The sequence below is a fragment of the Mercenaria mercenaria genome, chromosome 3 (assembly GCF_021730395.1).
Source record: "Mercenaria mercenaria strain notata chromosome 3, MADL_Memer_1, whole genome shotgun sequence".
Lineage (NCBI taxonomy): Eukaryota > Metazoa > Mollusca > Bivalvia > Venerida > Veneridae > Mercenaria > Mercenaria mercenaria.
The window spans coordinates 30519854-30546161 of record NC_069363.1 but is presented as its reverse complement, the minus strand read 5'-3'; the positions used below and the strand labels follow the sequence as shown (position 1 = coordinate 30546161).

General features: G+C 35.8%; 1 protein-coding gene across 2 annotated transcripts in view; it reads left to right on the top strand.

The window, feature by feature from the left end:
• The window catches only part of LOC123525850 (calcium homeostasis endoplasmic reticulum protein-like), a 112957-nt gene extending 95060 nt beyond the window's left edge, over window positions 1–17897 (top strand). For both annotated transcript variants that reach the window (XM_053538111.1, XM_053538112.1), the window contains 11 exons: window positions 275–313; window positions 836–1016; window positions 9412–9506; window positions 10360–10465; window positions 11079–11263; window positions 12744–12877; window positions 13564–13815; window positions 14426–14560; window positions 15868–15965; window positions 16338–16529; window positions 17610–17897. In XM_053538111.1, coding sequence (XP_053394086.1) covers window positions 275–313; window positions 836–1016; window positions 9412–9506; window positions 10360–10465; window positions 11079–11263; window positions 12744–12877; window positions 13564–13815; window positions 14426–14560; window positions 15868–15965; window positions 16338–16529; window positions 17610–17638 — 1446 coding nt within the window. In that variant the 3' untranslated portion in view covers window positions 17639–17897. The remainder of the gene's footprint in view (window positions 1–274; window positions 314–835; window positions 1017–9411; window positions 9507–10359; window positions 10466–11078; window positions 11264–12743; window positions 12878–13563; window positions 13816–14425; window positions 14561–15867; window positions 15966–16337; window positions 16530–17609) is intronic.
• The last annotated feature ends 8411 nt before the right edge of the window (window positions 17898–26308 follow it).

Genomic DNA, 26308 nt, shown 5'->3' with positions numbered 1-26308 from the left:
TCTTGGGCACGCTTTGGGGGAATTTGTCACCAATAGTGACACCTCTTGTTTTTTGATTTTAAAATGTTTTAGTTTATTACAGATTATTACCTAATTTCAAAATACAACTGCATGTACAATTGTACATTCTTGTTAAATATAAACTGCATTTTACATGTGCGTGTTATAAACAAACCGTAGAACTTTTTTCCTATATTACAGAGAATATTTCAAGTACTGGTGTAAGGGAAATAACTCAATTTAAAATGATGATTTCCTTTTTGTGTATTTTCAGAAAATGAAAGAACCTGATCAAGCGTTGTCAAATTACCATGTAAGTATTTACTTATTGGTTTATAAACATATTTAGGTGCATTATTTATAAATCAATAAGGACAGATACTTTCTATATTAACCTCACCACAGTACTAAATAATACCTTTATTCAGTAGGTAGAGCACATTATTCAGAAGTTCCCAGCAGTTTGCATAGACAGTCTAAGTATTCTGTATGCAGTATAGCTGAAGTTTCTGCATTGAGGATAGAAGTTCAGAACTGGTACACAGTCTGTGACACACATTGTGAACCAGTCAATATCTAACAAAATGAATAAACAAATGTAATTAAAAACAACATGTTTATAAAAACTGAGCAAGTACAGTTGAAACTCGGCATCTCGAATTCCATGGGATTGAGTTAATGTTTTACTTCACGATAATCAAAATTGCAACTTAAAATGATTTTTTGCATGAGTTTTCTAGACAGGGCTTGAAAATGTCTTTGAGACAGCCAGCATTTTGAGTGAAGCCAGTTCCAGATATCAAGTTTTAATTGTATATACATGTTATCATTGCAGGCTGACCTAATAACAGAAAATGGACCAATCGTAACACAGATCAGTTCTGGCATACAGCTACAGTATCAGTCCTTACAGAAACAGCATAATGACTTCTGCAATCACCTTACTTCTCAGTTACAACAGCTACAAACACAACTAACACAGCTACAGACACAGCTTGCACAGGCACAAGCTGCAGGTTAGTTCATCTCCTATTAGACTAACCTTAATTAGACACAAGCTGCAGGTTGATAGGTCTTTTCCTACAAACACAGCTTGCACAGGCTGAAGCTGCAAGGCATTCCTACAAACATAGCTTTGACAGGCTGAAGCTGCAAGTTGTTTCTACAAACACAGTTGGCAAAGGCTGAAGCTGTAGGTTGGTATAACTTTTCTAACAAAAGATAAAAGGTAAGGATAAATTTCTTGGAAGAACAGAGCATCCCAAACACAGCTATAGAGCCAGAACTTGCACAGACACACTCTTAGGTAGGTAGGTCTTTTTCTGCAGACACAGCATGCTGAGGCATAAGCTGCAGGTTGGTAAATCTTTACCTGCACACAGAACTTATACAGGCATAAGCTGCAGGTTGGTAGATCTTTGCCTGCATACAGAACTTATACAGGCATAAGCTGCAGGTTGGTAAATCTTTGCCTGCATACAGAACTTATACAGGCATAAGCTGCAGGTAGGTAAATCTTTACCTGCATACAGAACTTATACAGGCATAAGCTGCTGGTTGGTAAATCTTTACCTGCATACAGAACTTATACAGGCATAAGCTGCAGGTTGGTAAATCTTTACCTGCATACAGATTTTATACAGGCATAAGCTGCTCAGAACTTATACAGGCATAAGCTTCTGGTTGGTAAATCTTTACCTGCATACAGAACTTATACAGGCATAAGCTGCAGGTTGGTAAATCTTTGCCTGCATACAGAACTTATACAGGCATAAGCTGCAGGTTGGTAAATCTTTACCTGCATACAGAACTTATACAGGCATAAGCTGCAGGTTGGTAAATCTTTACCTGCATACAGAACTTATACAGGCATAAGCTGCTGGTTGGTAAATCTTTACCTGCATACAGAACTTATACAGGCATAAGCTGCAGGTTGGTAAATCTTTACCTGCATACAGATTTTATACAGGCATAAGCTGCTCAGAACTTATACAGGCATAAGCTGCTGGTTGGTAAATCTTTACCTGCGTACAGAACTTATACAGGCATATGCTGCTGGTTGGTAAATCTTTACCTGTGTACAGAACTTATACAGGCATAAGCTGCAGGTTGGTAAATCTTTACCTGCGTACAGAACTTATACAGGCATAAGCTGCAGGTTGGTAAATCTTTACCTGCGTACAGAACTTATACAGGCATAAGCTGCAGGTTGGTAAATCTTTACCTGCGTACAGAACTTATACAGGCATAAGCTGTATTTGGTGTTTCACTGTATTCAAGGGTTAATGAACATGTTAAGTTTAACATTTATTTTAGTATGGTTTGTAAAGTGGTAAACATTTTTACTCCTTTGAAAGCTCGTAAGTAGTGCAACCTTTCTGAGCTGTCACAGTTTATCGGGAAGTTGCCTTTCCTTTGAAATTAGAATCAGCATGTCTAGTTGTACCACAATGAATCCATTGCTTACATGGTTATGTGTCAGGTTAGACACCAACACCTGTCAGGTAATTACTGTTTGGTTCCAAAAGTCTGTGACAGGTTTTTTTTTATGCCCCCGAAGGGAGGCATATAGTTTTTGAACCGTCTGTTGGTCTGTCCGCAATTTTCGTGTCCGGTCCATATCTTTGTCATCCATGGATGGATTTTCAAATAACTTGGCATGAATGTGTACCACAGTAAGACGACGTGTCGCACGCAAGACCCAGGTCCGTAGCTCAAAGGTCAAGGTCACACTTAGACGTTAAAGGTCATTTTTCATGATAGTGCATTGATGGGCGTGTCCGGTCCATATCTTTGTCATCCATGGATGGATTTTCAAATAACTTGGCATGAATGTGTACCACAGTAAGACGACATGTCGCATGCAAGACCCAGGTCCGTAGCTCAAAGTCAAGGTCACACTTAGACGTTAAAGGTCATTTTTCATGATAGTGCATTGATGGGCGTGTCCAGTCCATATCTTTGTCATTCATGCATGGATTTTAAAATTATTGGGCATGAATGTGTACCACAGTAAGACGACGTGTCGCGCGCAAGACCCAGGTCCGTAGCTCAAAGTTCAAGGTCACACTTAGACGTTAAAGGTCATATTTCATGATAGTGCATTGATGGTCGTGTCCAGTCCATATCTTTGTCATTCATACATGGATTTTAAAATAACTACGCATGTATGTGTGGCACAATAAGACAACGTGTCACGCACAAGACCCAGGTCCGTAGGTCAAAGGTCCTAAACTCTTACATCGGCCATAACTATTCATTCAAAGTGCCATCGGGGGCATGTGTCATCTTATGGAGACAGCTCTTGTTTTCCCTAAAATTTTTCTTCATTTCAAAACCAAATAGAAATTGTATTCTGTTTTACATTCTTCAATGTTTTTGTGTAGCAAAGCCCCCTTACAGAATAAAAGAAAACATGGAAGTACTGAATAAATACTTTTACAAAATTTTACAAAATGTTTATAAAACATGTTGCTGTTATTCTAACATAAGATGTCCTGAATGTTGTGTAAGAGTCCAACAACAAATGAAGCCTTCTCTACAATTCTGGTGTATATACAACTGAAATGCAAAACCAGTCAGTCTGTTTTGAAATTAAAGAACATAGTACCACCTTCGGAACTTCTTTACAATGATTTTGATTTATCATATTTATGGAAACACTTGTTACAACATAATGAATCAAACATTGTGCATGGATCCTTTGTACACAGTAGGTCAAATATTTAAAGTTCATTTAAAGTTTAATTCAAGATATATTTCCGAGAAATGCGACAATATTGGTGAAATATGATAGCAAGCTGTCTAGCAGCTTGGTTTAATAGGTTCATAATGATACCTTTGCTTTAATGTCTATAGGTCAACTTACTCACATTAGAAGGGATGGAATGTGTGTTAATACCCTTTTTAGCTCGACTATATGAAGTATATGGAGAGCTAGCCTACTCAACCCGGCATCGGTGTCCTTCCGCATCCCCACCTTGGTTACAGTTTTTTTTACACTTTCTCTTTTTTCTCCTTATTTCTGTAATTACTTGATGGATTTGTTTCAAACTTAAAATAGTTATTCCACATCATCACCCACATCATATGACACAAATATTGCACCAATATTTTATGAATTATGTTTTTTTTCTTAGAATTATACTTATTCAGTGTTTTGATACACTTTATCTTTATCTCTCTTATTATACGCCCGTTTGAAAAACGGGACGTATTATGGGAACGCCCCTGGCGGGCGGGCGGGCGGGCGGAGTCCACAGACTTTGTCCGGAGCATATCTTCTACATGCATGAAGGGATTTTGATGAAACTTGGCACAGTTGTTCACCATCATGAGACAGAGTGTCATGCGCAAAAACCAGGTCCCTAGGTCTAAGGTCAAGGTCACACTTAGAGGTCAAAGGTCAAATTCAAGAATGACTTTGTCTGGAGCATATCTTCTTCATGCATGGAGGGATTTTGATGAAAGTTGGCACAATTGTTCATCATCATGAGACGGAGTGTCATGCGCAAGAACCAGGTCCCTAGGTCTAAGGTCAAGGTCACACTTAAGAGGTCAAAGGATACAAGAATGAAAACTTTGTCCGGAGCGTATCTTCTTCATGCATGGAGGGATTTTGATATAACTTGGCACAAATGTTCACCACCACAAGGCGGAGTGTCATGCGCAAGAACCAGGTCCCTAGGTCTAAGGTCAAGGTCACACTTAGAGGTCAAAGGATACAAGAATGAAAACCTTGTCCGGAGCATTTCTTCTTCATGCATAGAGGGATTTTGATATAACTTTGCACAAATGTTCACCACCACAAGGCGGAGTGTCATGCGCAAGAACCAGGTCCCTAGGTCAAAGGTCAAGGTCACACTTAGAGGCCAAAGGTCAGATACAAGAATGACTTTGTCCGAAGCATTTCTTCTTCATGCATGGAGGGGTTTTGATGTAACTTGGCACAATTATACACCATCATGAGACGAAGTGTCATGCGCAGTTCCCTTCTTTAGAATTACTTCCTCTTGTTGTTACTATAAATAGCTTATATTGTAACTTTTTCATTACTAGTCGTAGGGAAAAATCGAGACCACTTTTCTGTAGTACAACATGCATGCTACACCCAATTATGAGGTGTATTTTGACCAATCTCTACCTGGTAAAGATTTTTATGTGGACTTACAATTTTTTTTGGATTTTTTTTTTTTTTTTTTTTGGATTTTTTTTTTTTTTTAAGATTATCTTCCCTTAGTTGTTACTATAAATAACTTATATTGTAACTTTTTTATAATTGACCGTAGGGAAAAAACAAGACCACTTTTCTGTGGTACAACATAGATGTTACTTTCAAATTTTAGATGTATTTTAAGGTATCTCTACCTGGTATGGAGTTTTTTTGTGGACTTAGAAAAACAAATGACTTACAATGATTACTAAACAACCACAAAATTAAAATTCCATTTGCAAATACAGGTGCTAGAGTAAAGAAATTTGCTGTGACGGGCGTATATTGTGACATTCTGGCACTCTTGTAACTTAATAATTTTGACAAGTCTCAAGCTATTGTGCAATATCTTCATCCACCATTGGAGTCATTAAACACTCCAGTGACAGATCTAGCTTCCTCAAATGTGCCCAGATTCACTATCCAGCATCGAAATAGTCGAGCGTGCTGTCTCCTGTGACAGCTCTTGTTTAACTCATCTGTCACACAGTGACAGGGGGGTTTTGCCCACTTAGCTAAGTAGGTAGAGCGTTGGTCTACAGATCGCGGGGTTGTCAGTTCGATCCTTGGGCGGGGCGTATGTTCTCTGTGACTTATTTGATAAACGACATTGTGTCTGAAATCATTAGTCCTCTACCTCTGATTCATGTGGGGAAGTTGGCAGTTACTTGCGGAGAACAGGTTTGTATTGGTACAGAATCCAGGAACACTGGTTAGGTTAACTGCCCGCCGTTACATGACTGAAATACTGTTGAAAAACGGCGTTAAACACAAAACATAGTGACAGGGTGAGCTTTTGTGATCGCATTTTGTCTGTTGTCCGTCTATCCATTCACAATTTCTTGTGAACACGATAGAGACCACATTTTGCAATCAATTTTAATCAAACTTGCACACAACTTGTATTGGCATAATATCTCGGTTCCTTTCGAAAACTGGCCAGATCCCATCATGGGTTCCAGAGTTATGGCCCTTAAAGGACCAAAATTTGCTATTTTTGGCTTGTGAACACAATAGAGACCACATTTTGCAATCAACTTTAATCAAACTCGCACACAACTTGTATTGGCCTAATATCTGGTTCCTTTCGAAAACTGGCCAGATTCCATCATGGGTTCCAGAGTTATGGCCCTTAAAGGACCAAAATTTGCTTTTTTTGGTTTGTGAACACAATAGAGACCACATTTTGCAATCAACATTAATTAGACATGCACACAACTTGTATTGGCATAATATCTCGCTTCCTTTCGAAAACTGGCCAGATCCCATCATTGATTCCAGAGTTATGGCCCCTTAAAGGGCCAAAATTTGCTATTTTGGCTTTTGCAGCTGTATAGAGACTTCATTTATGGTTTGATTTGATACAAACTTGCTAAATTTCTTTAACAACACGAGATCTTGGATTCCATGATGAATCTATCAGATCCAGTCATAGGTTCCAGAGTTACGGCCCCTGATTGACCCCTGAAAGAGCCAAAATTTGTTAATTTTTACCTTGTGAACATGATAGAAGTGACATTTAATATTTAATTTTAACCACACTTACACACAACTTAAGTCATAATAAGATCTCTGTTCCTTTCGAAAACCGGCTAGATTCCATTATGAGTTCTAGAGTTACTGCCCCTTAAAGGACCAAAATTTGCTTTTTTTTGGTTTGTGAACACAATAGAGACCACATTTTGCAATCAACATTAATTAGACATGCACACAACTTGTATTGGCATAATATCTCGCTTCCTTTCGAAAACTGGCCAGATCCCATCATTGATTCCAAAGTTATGGCCCCTTAAAGGGCCAAAATTTGCTATTTTGGCTTTTACAGCCATATAGAGACTTCATTTATGGTTTGATTTGATACAAACTTGCTAAATATCTTTAACAACAAGAGATCTTGGATTCCATGATGAATCTATCAGATCCAGTCATAGGTTCCGGAGTTACGGCCCCTGATTGACCCCTGAAAGAGCCAAAATTTGTTAATTTTTACCTTGTGAACATGACAGAAGTGACATTTTATATTTAATTTTAACCACACTTACACACAACTTAAGTCACAATAAGATCTCGGTTCCTTTCGAAAACCGGCTAGATTCCATTATGAGTTCTAGAGTTACTGCCCCTGAAAGGGGCAAAATTTTCTATTTTGGCCCTGTCAGCCATATAGAGGTTTCATTTATGTTTTGATTTGATACAAACTTACAGAGAATGATTATCTTGATGATCTCTAGGCCTGGATTGAAAATGGGTCATGTTGGGTCAAAAACTAGGTCATCGGGTCAAATTAAAGGAAAAGCTTGTTAACAATCTAGAGGCCACATTTATGACCCTATCTTCATGAAACTTGGTCAGAAATGTTTATCTTGATGATTACTAGGCCAAGTTCGAAACTGGGTCATATGGGGTCAAAAACTAGGTCTCCGGGTCAAATCAAAGCTTGTTAACAATCTTGTTCGTTACTTGTGCATGAAACTTGACCAGAATGTTTTTCTGCATGAAATATCGTTTGAATTTTTATCTGGGTCATGTGGGGTCAAAAACTAGGTTATAATAATAATAAGCTTGTTTACACCCTAGGGGGGCACATTTTTATGCCCCTGAAGGGAGGCATATTAGTTTTCAACTGTCCGTCCATTAGTTCATTAGTTTGTTCGTCACAACGTTAACTTTTTTGCATGAAGGCACTTTACTCGCGAACCACTGCACCCAGGACCTTAAAACTTCACATGCTGATAGTACTTATTGAGTACACGACCTCTACTGACTTTGGAGTCACCAGGACAAAGGTCAAGGTCACCAGGTCAAAGGTCAAGGAGCTGCGGGGGCATTTGTCACCATTAGTGACAGCTCTTGTTGATTCTATCTTCATAAAACTTGGTCAGAATATTTGTTATCATAGAGTCTTGGGTGAACTCAAATCTGGGTCACATAAGGTCAAAAACTAGGTCACTAGGTCCAATCTTCCTGAAACTTTGTCAGAATGTTTGTTTTCATGAAATTCTGGACAAGTTTGAATCTGGGTCATGTGGGTAGAAAACTAGGTCAAATCAATGAAAATCTTGTTTACACTCTAGAGGCCACGATTTTTGGTCCATTCTTAATGAAAATTGATCCATGAAATCACTAGGTAAAACATGTTTACACTGTTATGGTGTGTTACTCAGGTGAGCGACCTAAGGCCATCTTGGCCCTCTAGGGCCATCTTGGCCCTCTTGTTTAAAAAAGTCTAGGCATGCTCCTGCTTTTCTGATGCTCAGTAACATTCTGGTAGAGACATTGCATGCCATTGTGGCATGATGTTTCACAGTAAAGCTACTGTGACCGAAAGAATAATAAGGACAGGTTAAAATTCCTCTAGCTTTTGCTGGCTTGTCATTGAATGTGGCCAGCATCAAAAATGCTGGTTTCTGCTCAAAACAGCTATTTAATAGGAACATAAATAGGGGTACAGCTATTGATGGTTTGTGATTATTGGTGTCCACAGATTATGAAAGTCATTATGTAATAACTATCAAGGATAGTTCCCTCAGCTAACAATTTTATTCCATAGTCTATATGTTTGCCTTGGTAAAATTAGTTTACAACAAACTTTTTCTGTTTCTTCACTGTGCAACATGCATTTTAAATGTCCTCATTATGAATTAACTTAACAAAAATAAATGACAAGGCAGACTACTTTTCCATTATTTGCTTCCAACTTATGTTTGAGCAAGTGTAAAATGTGGATAAAGAAAGTATGGAAATAGAATATAAGAATATATCTTATTGTCATGCCATCAGCTGTTGCAATAGTATCATAGGTGTTCTTTGCTAAAATGTCAATAGTAGTGCAGTCATAGAAACATGCCTTAAAAGTCACCTTTAGAAAGAAGTTCAAGGATTTCAAGTTGTAATGATAGAAACAACTTGAATTTTATCTGTATTCTTGGATTTGATTGCAAGATTGAAGCCACATTAAAATCCATCCCAGAGAAAACTGTTTAACTCTCCATCATGTGAAGTATAGTAACTAATGTGTCTGTTGTAAGTCCGTCATACTCCTGTTTTGTCTGACATCAGATTTGGCACTAGTCTTCTTTCCTGACATTGTTTGGCACAGTTCATCTTTATTGTGTCATATATTGTTTTTGTAAAGATACATTACTTCACAATATTGGGAGAAGTTTTTTTATGTATAACATGAGATGATTATATTACAGTGATAACACAGTCTATAGCACCCCAGGTAACAGTCACCACAGCACCGGCGGTGGATACTACAGCACCCACTGCACAGGACAATGCTGTCTTCCAGGTATATACAACAGTTCCAAACTTGTTTTAATCTACATATACTGGCTAAGTTTGACATCAGAGTTCCTTCCTGTCAATATCTATTGTGTATATTATTCATTTGCTGGAGCCTGATATAGAGGATAATATATTGAATTTTCATGAACCACTCCCAAGTATGCTGCCAGAGAAAAAACAGTTCAGGTGTTTTTATGTAATTTAACAGGAGTTAAACTAGAGATCGCTAGGTTCAATTTTGGACACCTTCTATACAACACCAGCACTAATGAGTGTTTTAAAATTTTGTGTAGTCTAACAAAATTTGTAAATATTCATCTTTGTTGTACAAGAGGTACAATATGTTGAAAAAGAGGACTGTGAAAGAGATAAAGATTTGTTGTGGGAAGGCCACAGGAAATGAGGAATGAAAGTTTGGCTAGACTTTAGAATCTGTCCGTAGCTATTCTCGTTATTTAGGCATTCTTTTATTTATCGATATGGTAGCATGGATATATTTTCCTCGCCAGGTTTAGAAAATGCGGGGGGTGTGGGGGGCAGCAGCCCCCCAATTATGAAATATACAAACTAAAAAAGCCTTACCTTTATTTAAACCATACAGGTACTGGATATTGCAAATTATGCAGATTTTACCTACGGACAGATTCTAAAAGTGCTCCGAAAGTTTAAATAAGATAGTGTTTCAAAGTCATTGACTTAAGATATTTTGTCTGATATATGTAAGAGAATGGTTAGGTTTACTTGTTTCATTCATTCCTCACTGAATCTGCAGATGTTGTTTTCCTTCAATATATTTACTTGCACATAATTGTTATTAAGCCAAGTGTCTCTATAACATGTTATATTTATTTTTCCAGGGAAACTTCAATCCACCCCCAGGACCTTTTGGGCCTCCACCACCACAATTTACAAGGCCACCTTTAGGGCCAGGACCACCCCATCCACCACCATTTGATTACCATGGTAAAACCATCTATTACATTTAAACATAATTATAGATATCTTGTAACATATTTGAATGTTGAACTGTTTTTAATTAATATTTTTGAATATTAGCAATCATGTTTTTATTGAACTAGCTTCTGTACTGTAATATTTTTCCAAAACATAAGCTGTCTTTTTCTCTCAGGTTATATGACATTACATTCATCCAAATTAAATAACTTTACAGCTTTCTTGAAGTCAGGACCAATGGATGATGTGTATATATGTAAAAGAAATTCTGCTAGTGGCTATTGTAATGAAATAGAAGACCTTGAAATAAAATGACTTATCTTAGAAGAAAAATTTTATTAGAGGCTTTAATGGCCAAATGGTTAAGGTTTATGAATCATTCAACCCTCTTGTTGTTCAAAATCTTGTTTCGGTTGTAGAATTCTTTCACATCAGGTGGCTGAAATACTGTCATGAAGGGCACCTGGGATCGTTTACCACCACACAAAGCTGGAAAGTTGCCGTATGACATACTATTGTGTTGGTGTGAAGTTAAGCCCAACAAAAAACAGATGATTTGTAAAACTATTTCGATGAGCAAGAGAGTAAAAACATTTGTACCAGTAATTGGAATAAATTTCAGCTCCATGGCAAGGCCCACCACCTTCAGGGCCAGGGGGTCCAGGGTTTCCAATGCCAGACTTCAGTAAGCCTCCCCCAGGGTTCCCTCCCCCTGGGATGCAGCGAATGCCCCCTCCAGACATTGATCTCACACCTTCAGTTCCATACTATGAGCTGCCAGCAGGATTGATGGCTCCACTTGTTAAAGTAAGTATAGATGTTTAGCTATTTTGATCGCTCACCGTCCGGCGTCCGGCCGGCCCTCCACACTTTCCTTTAAACAACATCTCCTAAGCCACAAGGTCAGTTTTGATGAAATTTACAGGGATGTTCCTCCGTTGGTCTTCTTAAAAAATTATTCGAAGAATTGAATTCCATTCAGAACTCTGGTTGCCATGGCAACTGAAAGGAAAAACTTTAATAATCTTCTTGTTCAAAACCACAAGTCCTAGGGCTCTGGTATGTAGCATCATCTAATGGTCCTCTACAAGATTGTTCAAATTACCCCTAGGGTCTGATATGACCCTGCCCTGGGGGTCATGTGGTTATATAGACTTATATAGGGAAAAACTTTGAAAGTCTTCTTGTCCAAAGCCACAGGTCCTAGGGCTTTGATATCTGATATGTAGCATCATCTAATGGTCCTCTACCAATATTGTTCAAATTATACCCCTAGGGTCAAATATGACCCGCCCCAGGGGGTTTTATATAGACTTATATAGGGAAAAATTGAAAATCTTCTTGTACAAAACCACAGGTCCTAGGGCTTTGATATTTAGTATGATCATCATATAGTAGTCCTTTAACAAGAGTGTTCAGATTATCTCCCTGGGGTTTAAAATTGCCCCGGCCCAGGGGGCACATGTTTTATATAGACTTGTCTTCAAATAACAACTCCTTTGAAACCATTGGATGGAAGTTGATGATACTTGGCTTGGATGTTCCTTTGGTGGTCCTATTTCAAAATTGTTCAACAGTTCTGCTTGGTTGCACAAAAGCGCCTCCAGAGCTAAAAATAGAAAAATCTTCTAAAAACATCTCCTCAAACCGTAGGCAGTTGACATACAGGGCCATCATGGCCCTCTTGTTTTCCTTGTTATTTCCTCATCACTAATATAGATGTAAAAGTGTATTCCTGGATATTAAATAAGAGCAGATTCCTGGAACTCATGAAGTTATGTAAAGAGACCTCATCATTGATTAACCATATCTATGCAGCATTATTCAGTGTATCTCATCAATGTAAGGTGGAGTGAAAGTTTCTATTTCCTCATTATGTAACGCTGTGATATAAAATTAATTATATTGCCTGCAAGGAAGTGAGAAGCAATGTCAAATACAGTATAATCCTGATTTCAGAGGAATGAACTTAATGCTCGATATCCAGGAGTTTCAAGCAATCCAAACGGAAAATGTATAGAAAACAACAGGGAACCACATGAATTGCTCAAGTGAGCCTGAGTACTCGAGCCATCAATACTTTGGCGACCTGTGTTTTACTGTATATTTATATACTTATGCCGTATTTTGATTTTATACTTTATTTAAATGGTTGCAGTGCTTCTTTGGCCTTCCTTTGGGATAATTTGAAAAACACGTTCATTATCTTTATTCTAAAGAGATTTCTTTAAAAAAATGTTTGTTTTAAAAATCAATGAATGTATCATATTGATATTTGTTCAAATAGCTAGAAGATCATGACTACAGACCGTTAGAGCCACGAGATATCCGGTTACCTCCACCAATGCCACCAAGTGAACGTCTTCTGGCAGCAGTTGAAGCTTTTTACAGTCCTCCCTTTCATGACAGACCAAGGGACAGGTAGGACAGTATTTATGTCTTGGCTAATGCCTTGGAGAGTATCTCTACCAAATTGCCTAGACAAAAACCTCAAGCTGATTTTCACATAGAGCCAGTGTTGTGTATTTTACCTCAGTAGGGTGAGTGCAGGAATAACAGTTTAATACGGGATGAGGCAAATCTTGTCAGTATGATCTACTTGTAGAAAGTTGTTTTTTACTTGAGCAGTACATGCTGTAACATATGTATGTTACTTGACCAGTGTATCTAACTGATGTACTCTTGAAAAAATGCATTTTCTTGATAGGCATACTTTTTTTTATAAACACCTATTAATGGTATGTATGTTTATTTTTATGTAGAATTGTTTGTGTAGAGATATGTTCCAGCCTGCAGCTCAGTTACCGGTATGAAGTTTGTGACTGGAGGTGATAAATTATGCTTGTTATATTTGCAGCTTTTATCAGTCCTGCAGGACTGAAAAGTATTCATTTACTGAACTTGAACAGTTCAAAAAATGGGTTTCAGAATTAATATGAAACTTTGAACCATATGAAGACACTAATTTGATAATGAAAAATCTTATCTAAAAGGATTCCATTATTACTCTAGACAACTCTGAATACTTTAGAGTCTTGAGAACATGAACAGCTGATTTACTGAATTTGAAGCATATCACATGTCAGTTTATGTCATTATATTTACAGTGAAGGATGGGAAAAACTGGGCCTATATGAATTTTTCAAAGCTAAACAAAAGGCAAAGAAGTTGAAGGAACAGGAAGAACGTTCTAGGTCAAGATCACGGTCAAGGTCACGTTCCAAATCTAGATCAAGGTCACGGTCAAGATCTAGATCATTGTCAAGGTCACCAAGGAGATCACCTGTAAGATCACCCCCGAGAAGACGTAGATACAACAGCAGAAGTAATAACAGCAGTAGAAGCAGAAGTAGATCAAGGTTAGATAACTCATGTTTGATTCACTAACTTTTGGACAGCCTTTCCAAAAATGTGTATGTAAAATAAAGTAAAAAGAATACAAGCCTTTGAAGATTTATAGCAAATAAGAGTTGTAAAACGTTACATATCTATGTCACTTTAAATTAAGTGATTTTAGAGTAAGACTACTGTTTATTTTGCATTTTGTGTGAGAGAGAAAATACATCCAAGAAAGAAAAGCATTACAGAACATTTTGTATGAAGTCAGTCAGTAGTTTTTCCTCTTGTGAAAATCAAAATATTTGGGAAGAATATAAAAGGACATATATTTTGATCTTGTGTACAGTTTGATGTTCCAAACCACATAATAAGCAAAAAAAAAATGTTTTTGAACAAAAAAAGGGCAGAATAGGACATTCTATTAAAAATTTTCATGCCATTCTATTAGCCCTAGTATTACATGCACACATTCATCCAGTAGTATTTTCACATGGAACAGGCTAGAATTTAAAAAATCAACAGACATTTTGATTTTCAAGAAACAAAAAAAAAACTGAATTGGGTCATCTGCCAGTATACATATTTTAGATTTTTTTCCTTTTGCATTAAAAAAACTGTTGAATATTTCAGGTCGAGATCAAGGTCAAGGTCAGACTCCAGATCACCCCTCCCATACAGACGATCAAGTAGGTCGCCATCGCCTGTGAGACGTAAAAGATCTAAGTCACCAGATTCAAGATCTGGAAGTGTCACTCCACCCACATTGTAAGTTGTTATATTTGGGTAGAGTTTGGAATCAGTACACTATCTCAGTACTGTACATTAGATAATGTATGCAAAAAGTTATTTTCACCAGTGTCTGCAAACAGAGTGACTTGCAAAAAACAGTTGTGAATATTAAACAACATTATCTCACAAAGTATAAGCAGCTTGGAAGTGTGAATGCCTAATGACATATTGTGGCTGTTCTGTATGAAATTATGAAATCAGTGTGAAAGCCAGTATGCCGTCATCATGGTAAATCTTTTGATCAAAAGTGAAAACAGCTATTTCTGTTAAGCTTTAGGTCCATATTCATTGGTATTTACCATGAGAAATGTATACTTGGAACTGCTAGAATTATATCTTGCCCAATGTTAGTAAATCTTGTAGGAATTTTAATGAATTTGCCCTGAATGTGGTATACACTACAACCAGAAGTTGTGCAAAGTTTCAGCAGTATTGATCTTTTACAACTTGAATATTTAGCATCTGAATTTTAGACTTAAGGTAGTTGACCGGTAACAGCATCTGCAATTTACGTATTTTCCATAAGGAAAGTTGTGTGTGTTTGGGTACATTCACATACGACAAATGCGGAATTGCATAAACTTGAGTATGTAAACATATGGAAATTGCCAAGTGATACTGGTCTATTTCCTTAAAACACTGATGAATATGGGCCCAGTATCTCTGGTTTGACTATCAGTATGCAATAGTTTCAATAATTTATAACACAATTATTGCTAAGTAACAACACCAGTATAATGTATTGACAGTCAGTTTCTCTGTAGTAGTAAATCAACAGTAATTTGCTTAAAAAGTTTGAAAATCTTAATGTAACTCTAAATCCAAAAGGATGGAAGGAGATGGTGTGGTATACTTCTGCTGTAGATTTGACTTCTTATATCTCTTTTTCTTACATCAGTGTCATTTTTTATCTTCGATCAAGTACATCTTTATATGTTTCTTGTAAATCAGGAGACTTGCTTGAGTGCAAATATGATTGTTATACTGTAGACTTGATAACTTGTGATTATTTTATTGTTGCTATTATTTGCAAACTTTGATGATTTTTACAAATTCAGATCCTGACTACATGTTTAACCAGCTATGTAGCACCATTCTGTAAAAATGTGGATATGATTGTTGTCTCTCAAGTCACAAAATAACAGTGACACAGAAATACAAGATCTATTATAGTAATGCGGTCTTAGGAATCTGTGAAATTCTCATAATTTTCCATATAATTTCAGTCTTGTTTATTCATTTATGTCAGATATACAGTAACAGATGTGATATGTATTTTCCAGTTCTACTGAGTCATTTTTGGCAGCAGCAGCAGCAGCAGCTAACACAAACCAGAATCTTGGAGAAGAGAACAGAGGCCATATGTTGCTCAAGAAAATGGGTACAGTTTTCAGTTTTACACAAAAAGCATAGAACTGAACAGATTCTAAAATAAAATATTGATTTTGAAAAAAATCTATTGACAGACTTAGTGTTTTACCTGTGTGAAAGTGTTTGAAAAGTCATATGAATATCTTGACCAAAAGTGTTATGTCAGTAATAATGTAAACATGTATTGGTTATATATTAGACCCAATTAGGCACTTTGGTGTTAATCAGTTTTTCAAATCAATTTTCTTAACTCGATTCGATAAAAACAGTATTTGAAGAACTGAGTATTTTTTAAGACTTTCGTGAAAAGATTTTGTGATATAAGGGAGATAACTAATTGTTCGTCTTTTTGTTTGATTGTGATTGTGCATCTTTCATTCAGGCTGGGGTGGGAAAGGTCTTGGAGCTAAAGAGCAGGGCATTGTGGACCCGATAGAGGCTGCAGATGTTCGTGACCGAAATGATATGTATAAGGGTATCGGAATCAACATGAATGATCCGTTTGAACAATTCAGGAAAAATAAAAGCCAGGGCTTCATTAGTCGAATGCAAGCAAGGGATAGTAGTAAAGAAGGTGAGTAAGAATTTAAGAAGTAAAAATGATCTCAAGTTGTCATGTTTAAAGGGTTAAAACTATATATTTTTGTGTATTTGATAACTTTCTGAATTAGAAATGTAATCTCAATATTATATAATGTGAATCATACTTTACTTTTACAAACTGTAGTATGATGACTGGTTGGTATGAGGGAAGGATTGAATAGTTTTACGGTTATAAATGTTTGTTCCATGTCTGGAAATATTGTCTCCGATGTGACATATTTGTTATTAATCCTTTGTCACTGTATATATATTTTAGGCAGCATAGTCATGCATACATGCAAAGAAAATGATAAAACATATGCAACTAGATTGTAGTGACTTCAGGGGCCTCTGTAGCTGAGTTGTTATTATCACTGACTTGCAGTTACTTGCCCCTCACCTGTGCGTAGCCCTCTTACGCTACTCGTGCGAGAATGCTGTCAAACTAGCTTGTGTAAAGCTGACATACCAGCTACCCATGTCCAGAGTGGCACCCTGGGTATTCCTATACCCACATCCAGAGGGGCACCCTGGGTCTTCCTATACCCATGTCCAGAGGGGCACCCTGTGTCTTCCTATACCCATGTCCAGAGGGGCATCCTGGGTCTTCTTATACCCATGTCCAGAGGGGCACCCTGTGTCTTCCTATACCCATGTCCAGAGGGGCATCCTGGGTCTTCCTATACCCATGTCCAGGAGGGGCACCCTGGGTCTTCCTATACCCATGTCCAGAGGGGCACCCTGGGCCTTCCTTTACCAGTAAAGCTGGAAAGTATCTCAATGTTATGACTTGAATTGTTGTTTTTGTTACGTGAAACCAAACAACAGACAGACAGTGTCTGGAAGCTCTTATTTCAAACTGAATTATTTGAGTTAGAGGTTATGAAGTTGAATCTGGAGACGAGTCTCAAAATCCCCATTATCCAAGTGGTTGTATCTTAACATTGACCAGTGACAAGGTTCCATTTTCCAAACCCAGTTTCATAATGTTGAAGGCAAATTCAATGTTTTGGTGAACGATGAAGTTAGAGGCAGAATCATTTTGATGTCTTTGATGTCTTCTCTTTTGCAGAAAAGAAGAAAAGGTCGTCAGACAACTGACAAAAGTCATGATATAGAATCAAGATAAAACTGAAGCGTGGCCAGAATGGAGACACATTTCACTTCCTGGAAGTCATTTATCATGTGCCTCTAAAATAGAAATAAAATGTCATTCATAAACAATCCCTGTTCCCCAAAGACATTTTGACTATTTATCACCAATACCATCAACACCATCATTAATGCAGTCATTTTGAGAATGGATCATGTCTAAATGTTAAGTGTCCTTTTTGGAATAAAAGTATTTTTAAAAGTCTTAGGTTAGTTTTAAATATTTCTGTGTCATGTCCAGATATCTTGTATTCTAGTAGTTAGTTCCCTTTTAGTATTTTCACCAAAGGAGACCAACAGATTGCCCCAATCTGCCTGACAGTTGGTCTCCATCACAAAATGTGGATCCTATGCTATAAAATACTGTAGACGTTTTCAAGAAACATACAAGGAGGGCAGTAACGAGAATATGCACTTCATTTAGTTGTATTGCTCATCATAAACTGGTTTCTATATGGCAGCATATTGTTAAGAAATACGAGGAAAATTGGATCCTGTGACAAGTTGAAAAGTATTTGAAATTTTTTAATGAAATCTGGTCCATAGACAGAGGACAGTTTCTAGACTATGCTTGTTATTTTGCTAGTTTCTCTGCAAGTATATAGGTCTGTTGGTCAGTCATAAAATTGTGGATCCGATTTTTGCTTGAAAGCTGGTAATACGAAGAATGGGCATAGAGAATGTGCAGGTTTATTTTGAATTACACTGATGAGATATGAAAACGCAACAAACATAAACCTGAATATATTTTTACTACAAAAAAGCATCACCTTGAAATGTTCAACACATACACATCTTGATACTCTACACTCACTGTGTTCAAATTTAATCAGCACAACAGACCGTAAGATTAGCACAATGGGTTGTGTATGTGTTGAACATTTCAAGCTTATGCTTTTTGTAGTAAAAAAGTATTTAGGCTTACGTTTGTTGCGTTTTCATATCTCGTCAGTGTGGATGCTACTAAAATTGCCATGGCAACAATTTAAAAATAATTCAGAAGAATTGTCCAAGGTTTTATCAGTACCAACCAGAAGGGGATGTTTATTGCTGTGATGGTAGTTGTACCAACTGAGTAACAGTATCGATCATTGATAATATGAAATGGCTTTTATAGTCATCTTATAATACAGAACTTCGCTAAGCTGTTTATAAGCACACATAAAGTTTCATGACGATATCTGTACACATTTTAACAATGATGGAGAAAAAAAGAGAATTTAGCATGTCAGATTTCAAACAACAAAAGAAAAGAGCAATAGTTTAGGACTGCAAGGGAATTTGAACAAAAACAAAAAGGCCTCGAATCACTCCCCTTACATGGAACATTTAACCAGTTTTGGTGGAGATTTATATAGCGGTCCATGAGACGTTCCATAAAGATTGTTCTGTTTATAGATCTGATGGCCCATTAGTGCAGTTAAGCAGAACCATTTCAACAAACTTGAGAATGGCCTATTCAGGTAGACACTGACCAAGCATGGCGAATACGCAAAAAAGGCTTTTAATAAGAAAAAGTCCATATTTTAGCTCTGCCAGCCTGTAAATGCAATTAAGCAAAACCACTTGTGCAAACTTTACAGAGGTCCATGCAAGGATGCCATAGACCAAGTTTGGTGAAATTGTTCACAGTAGTTTCAGAGAAGTGACATTACTGATGCTGAACGAAAAATACATGACCATCCACCTACACCAAAAGCTAACCATTGAATCAGGTGAGCTAAAAAGGGGCAGAATTTTAAAAATGTAAGCAAGAGCTAAGAAACCTGTCCTATGTCAATATGAGAAACATGCTTACTTCAAAATTTTCAACTAAAAGAAAGGCCATAATACTGACAAAATGTAAGCCAGAATTATATCATCTGTCCTGTGGTGTCATTTCATGTTGCTGAAGCATTATGTGGTGTTTTGAAGCATACAACAGTGTGACTGTCTGAGAAATCTGCTTACATGCAAAACTGTTTTGAGGCTGATCTAGAAACCAACAATAGAGTGACAACAATAGATCCACCTGTTTAATAATTCCATACAGTATAGCTTAAAATCTGTCCTCCAACAATAAAAGGAAAACAATATGTATCTGCTATTCTTTATTGCTAAACATAAACATAAAAAGCTCTTTAATGTCAAAATGACAAAATATAATGTGCAACAAGTAAAAACAGACAACAGTGGTGTATAATGTTAGAAAAGCTTGAAAGTATAACACAAAACATGCTAGTATTCATATTTTCCATGTGTTCATGTAAATTGGGCAATTTGATTCAGAAGTTAAACATGTTCCTAAAATGTATATCTATTTGTACCCACTTTCAAAAGAAGTCGGAAACTTGAAACAGACAGACAGACAGACAGAGAGAAGAAGCAGACCTCACAGTAACATATTCTTGCATGTAAACACACTGTAAATCCATAAAACATTCTGAAAAAGGTGATTAGCTGTTAGTGCTGTTGAACCGTGATTAGCTGTTGAACCATGATTACTTCTGTATTTTCATCTTTGCAAACAACCAATAGAAAGACATCTAGCATCACTACAGATTTTTATCAACAACTGGAAAGTCACTATTCTAGTTTACATAGAGGATATTACGTGAGTGTCTTTTCATATTGAATTTATTAAATGAGTTAAATAAAATGATAAAATGCGAGGCTCTGCCGAGCATTTTATCAATTTTATTAACGAGTTTAATAAATTCAATGTGGAAAGTCACAAATGTAATATTCTATTTATCACATGTTAGCTTTTCCTGTCGAAACATAAAACAAGAGGACCATGATGGTCCTGAATCGCTCACCTCTTCCCACATGACCCAGTTTTGAGTATGACGTCGTTTTTTTTATTATTTGACATAGTGACCTAGTTTTTGAGCTCATGTGACCCAGTTTTGAACTTGACCTAGATATTATCAAGATAAAAATTCTGACCAATTTTCATGAAGATCCATTGAAAAATATGGTCTCTAAAGAGGTCACAAGGTTTTTCTATTATTTGACCTATTGACCTAATTTTCGAAGGTACGTGACCCTCTTTTGAACTTTACCTAGATATCATCAAGGTGAACATTCTCACTAATTTTCATGAAGATCTCCTGATAAATATGGCCTCTAGAGAGGTCACAAGGTTTTTCTATTTTTATACCTACTGGCCTAGTTTTTGACCGCACGTGACCCAGTTTCGAAACTGACCTAGATATCATCAAGGTGAACATTCAGATCAATTTTCATGAAGAGCCATTGAAAAATATGGCCTCTAGAGAGGTCAAAAGATTTTAATAATTTTAGACCAGCTGACCCAGTTTCAAATTTAACCTAGATATCATCAAGATGAACATTCAGACCAACTTTCATACAGATCCCATGAAAAGTATGGCCTCTAGAGAGGTCACAAGGTTTTTTTATTATTTGACCTACTGACCTAGTTTTTGATGGCACATGACTCAGTTTCAAACTTGACCTAGATATCACCAAGGTGAACATTCTGACCAATTTTTATGGAGATCCATTCACAAGTATGGCCTCTAGAGAGGTCACAAGGTTTTTCTATTTTTAGACCTACTGACCTAGTTTTTGACCGCACATGACCCTGTTTCGAACCTGACCTAGATATCATCAAGATGAACATTCAGACCAATTTACATACAGATCCCATGAAAATTATGGTCTTTAGAGAGGTCACAAGGTTTTTCTATTATTTGACCTACTGACCTAGTTTTTGATGGCACGTGACCCACTTTTGAACTTGACCTAGATATCATCAAGATGAACATTCAGACCAACTTTCATACAGATCCCATGAAAAATATGGCCTCTAGAGAGGTCACAAGGTTTTTCTATTATTTGACCTACTGACCTAGTTTTTGTAGGCACGTGACCCACTTTCAAACTTGACCTAGATATCATCAAGATGAACATTCTGACCAATTTTCATGAAGATCTCATGAAATATATGGCCTCTAGTGATGTCACAGAGTTTTTCTATTTTTAGACCTACTGACCTAGTTTTTGACCGCACGTGACCCAGTTTCAAACTTGACCTAAATATCATCAAGATGAACATTCAGACCAACTTTCATACAGATCCCATGAAAAATATGGCCTTTAGAGAGGTCACAAGGTTTTTCTATTATTTGACCTACTGACCTAGGTTTTGACAACACGTGACCCAGTTTCGAACTTGACCTAGATATCATCAAGGTGAACGTTCTGACCAATTTTCATGAAGATCTTGTGAAATATATGGCCTCTAGAGAGGTCACAAGGTTTTTCTATTTTTAGACCTACTGATCTAGTTTTTGACGGCACGTGACCCAGTTTAGAACTTGACCTAGATATCATCAAGGTGAACATTCTGACCAATTTTTATGAAGATCTTGTGAAATATATGGCCTGTAGAGAGGTCACAAGGTTTTTCTATTTTTAGACCTACTGACCTAGTTTTTGATGGCACGTGACCCAGTTTCGAACTTGACTTAGATATCATCAAGATGAACATTCTGACCAACTTTCATAAAGATCCCATGAAAAATGTGACCTCTAGAATGGTCACAAGCAAAAGTTTACGGACGCACACACGCACGGACGGACGACGGACACCGCGCGATCACAAAAGCTCACCTTGTCACTTTGTGACAGGTGAGCTAAAAATCTACTCTCTTTTACTATATAAACAAGTCAATTTGACCAACGTTTTCTACTTGATAAACGACGACGACGTCAAAGCTTTATTACACTAGTGTATTATCATTTTTATTTAACGGCTTTATTACACTCCCGCGATGTCAAACATGTGATAATGTAAATTAAACATGTGTTAACAGAAATACAAAAACTTCTCATACAAAACACGGATATAACTTCAAATTCATTATATATGAGTACTGTGTGAAACTTGTTAAGTGTTTTTACTACCTTCTCTTCTAATTCTATCATAGAATGGCTGTGCATAGGTGTTTACTGTATATATCTGTGTATTTTATATGTCTGTATAAGTTAGGGATGAGATGTAAATAAACTATAAATCTGTAAATCTAAGTCTACTAATCAATTACTATTGTTCATATCAAATTTTTATATAAGTATTTATATACTAACATTATATTTAGTGAGCTATGCGCTTAATAAATACGGAGACAAGAACTGCATCAAAAGCTTTTACAAAGCATTAAACAAAATAAATATGTTGACACAATAAAATTGTGCACTTCATAAAACCGGGCAAGCAAGTATGGTAACAGTACAAATACCAAAAAAATATATTGTGTGAAATAGTACTTTGATTTGCATTGATTTTGCAGATATACATGAGTAATACTGGCCTCAGAAAATATCCAGTCTAAAGCCTGCAGACTATGTATGGTAACTTGAGCATATTGTTTCTACTAGGGGTGCACAGTGCAAATCGCTATAGAAACCAACTCTCTAAAAAAAAAATTTCTGACATTACATATAGTTTAAAAAATCTCTTAATTTTAATTAACAAATACATGAATATTAAACAGGCCTGAAATTATGTATCCATGAAATCCTAACATTAGACATTTCACAGATTTTGATTTGGTGCCTTGAGCATTTATAGAATATTAAACTTTTCAGAAAGCAACTTAAAATTTTAAAACAAAATACAATATTTCAGACTGGCAATCTAACACACTGGCTTTACGTAGTTTGAAACAAAGTCTTTCCTCTTTGTGCTTGATATGAATAAACTTATACAGAAAATGAACAAATTTCAAGAAGTTAGTTAAACAATTAAGGGAACATGTACAAATACTTCTGACTAATTACTTACATCAAAATTACTGTACTGAAGTATGAAATATATAGCTTTGTGTTTGTTAATACATAATTCAAATATTCATTCCTACAGTGTGCTCAACAAGCCTCTTTTAGTTTATCTTGCACAAATGCAACAAAAAAAAATATTATTTTTAGTGCTACTTGAATATACATTTCTGTTTTCTCTGGTTACATAATTAATGTTTGAAAATACATTGGTTTGACAAAAACATCTTAAGCATAACAGAGTGGTTCAGCCTTTAATGCCGATTCAATGTTGTATATACATACCTGGCATTATATCAAAATTAATTGCAATTGTAAAATAAAGTAATATAATAATACAGGGTATTCGAACCCTCTCCACCGGTACATTATTAAAGCTTTATGGATAACAGAACATATATATATATATTTTAATTCAAACAAAGCTTTTCTGAAAACAATAGTGAGTGTTGAATTGTCAGAACAATAAAAGAAATTAAAGTGTCAACAAAAATATTAATGAAAACATTTAATCAAAGAGATTCTGTGTCAGAAACAGTACATATAAATATGTTTACCTATGTCTAGCATTAATTAACAGTATTTCTAAAGTGCATCCTGATATCCACATACTATTTGTGGACAATTTTCTTCTTCCTTTCCCTTGAAACATCTTTAACAGACAGATTAAACCGGTCATAGTAAAATGTATAAACATTCTGTACTTACCTAGCCAGACATCTACATACTTTCTTACATGTTTTCTCTGTATATTTAAAAGATCTCTGTAAGTATTTCATATACAGTTGTGTACACTGCAGGAACTGATACACCGTATTGAAAGTTGGAGACAAGATAAATGTGAATTCAGTTTTTATAAACGCATACTGTGGTTTTATTCACATTTTCCATAACAGTACAATTTTATTACTTCCTACTGAGTTTTGCTGTTACTGTATGTAAATCTTAAATCAATTTGAAGGTCTCAACAGGTCGTAATGGAACACTTTCTGAACCTTGAAAATGCAAAATTGTGTACCGGTAACACAAAATGTGATTCAAACATGATATTTCTGCTCAATCAAACATACTTCACTTGTCTATGAATTCAAAACAAAAAAATCAACATATCTAAATTCTTTGGCAAACATCTGCTTACGTACAGATCTATGTGCTGGTAATTATATCAAAATGTTGATAGTTAAAAATAGTACTTAAAAGTCTAAAAAGCTAACTCATCACTTTCTTAACAATCTTTTAAAAAGTGCTTACAACGATTTAATCTCTTAAGTTTTTATACCTTAAATAACTTGAGATAATTTGCAATAACATGGTAATTCAATTCTGATGGGATAAACTTAAATTGCAAAAGCAATATTTTTTTTACAGAAAATATAAAGAAAAAAATAAAATTACAATAATAAATCATGAAATCTGATCAATGTAGGTATGTGAAAGTAACAAAAATAGCTTCCAGTATTAAAAAATCCTTATATAATACAAATCATAAGCTAGCCAATTGCCTGCAATATAGTTTGATCTATGCAATGCTTATTCATTTTATTCTAAGTACAAAATTTTTATACTGGGTTTCTTTTACCCTTTCTCAGCCATAAAATGAACGGAAAAAAACAACCTTTGCACATATCAAATCACAACAACTTCTAACAATATATATACATTCCTGATATATTGAGCTATAGCAGACAGACATTTAACTACCCCCAACATTTAATCTCAAACACATTGCACAATAGAGATTCACAGCACTTATTTATTCTTGGTTAATAAACATCCTGTCTAAAACTATTTCCTGTAAAAAAAATCATTCCTCTTAAAAAATAAAATGTTACTCTTTAAAATGTGTTTGCCTTAATATCAAACATCTGACTGAATAGAGAACCATTAATTTTGTCCATCTATTATTGTATAAGACCTGTAATTCTAACAAAACAAAATTATCATATGAAGTACTGATTGAAAATTACCAGCTTTTACCATGTTAAGGTAGTTCTGCACGTTTGGATCGAAATTTTTTCTACAATGTAGAATTTGATTAAACTCTGATTTTTCAAAACTTTCGACTATACTAAGAATATACAGCAAATAAAAAAGATAGGGTCATGTGCTTGATTTTTTGCTAGACTGATTTGAAAAATTTGACCTCACGCAATATTTCATAATGGGAGTCTATGGGAAAATCGCAACTTTCATCACATTTTCGTGAATAGGATTTTTTCTACAATGTAGATTTTGATGAAACTTCTCATAGTCGTACATAAACATATGGCCTATAATATGGTGAAATAAAATGTATAGGTCTGTGTGTTTATTTTTGAGATAATTGGCCATGATTAAAGTGTACCTCCTATTTCAAGGTAATTTTAAGACATTATTTGAATTATTTAACGTGTCAGATGTTTTAGTATCATATTTTAACTTTAGAAAGATAGTAACAGTGCTACTTTAATAAATTTACTCAAGGGTTGCCATTAATTCATAAACTGATTTTCATTTCCGTACGCCGAATCCAGGCTTTATTCTATGTTTTCTGGATAAATGACATAACATCATCACTTCCGGTTTATCAAACGTGCAGAACTACCTTAAAGACACAGTCACATATGTATATTACAAGTGTATTCTTTATGCTGAACAGACAGGGAATGTTGCATTTGTTTTTTGCATGAAGGAAAAGACAAACACATTCTTACGAGAGTAACCTTCGAATATCCAGTTTAAATGAGGCAGCACAGTAACACATATGTTAAAATATATAGATATTCCTGTTCTGTTAGGAAAATAACAATAAATTACATTAGATTAAAACATTTCAACATCTGTATACTAGTACCA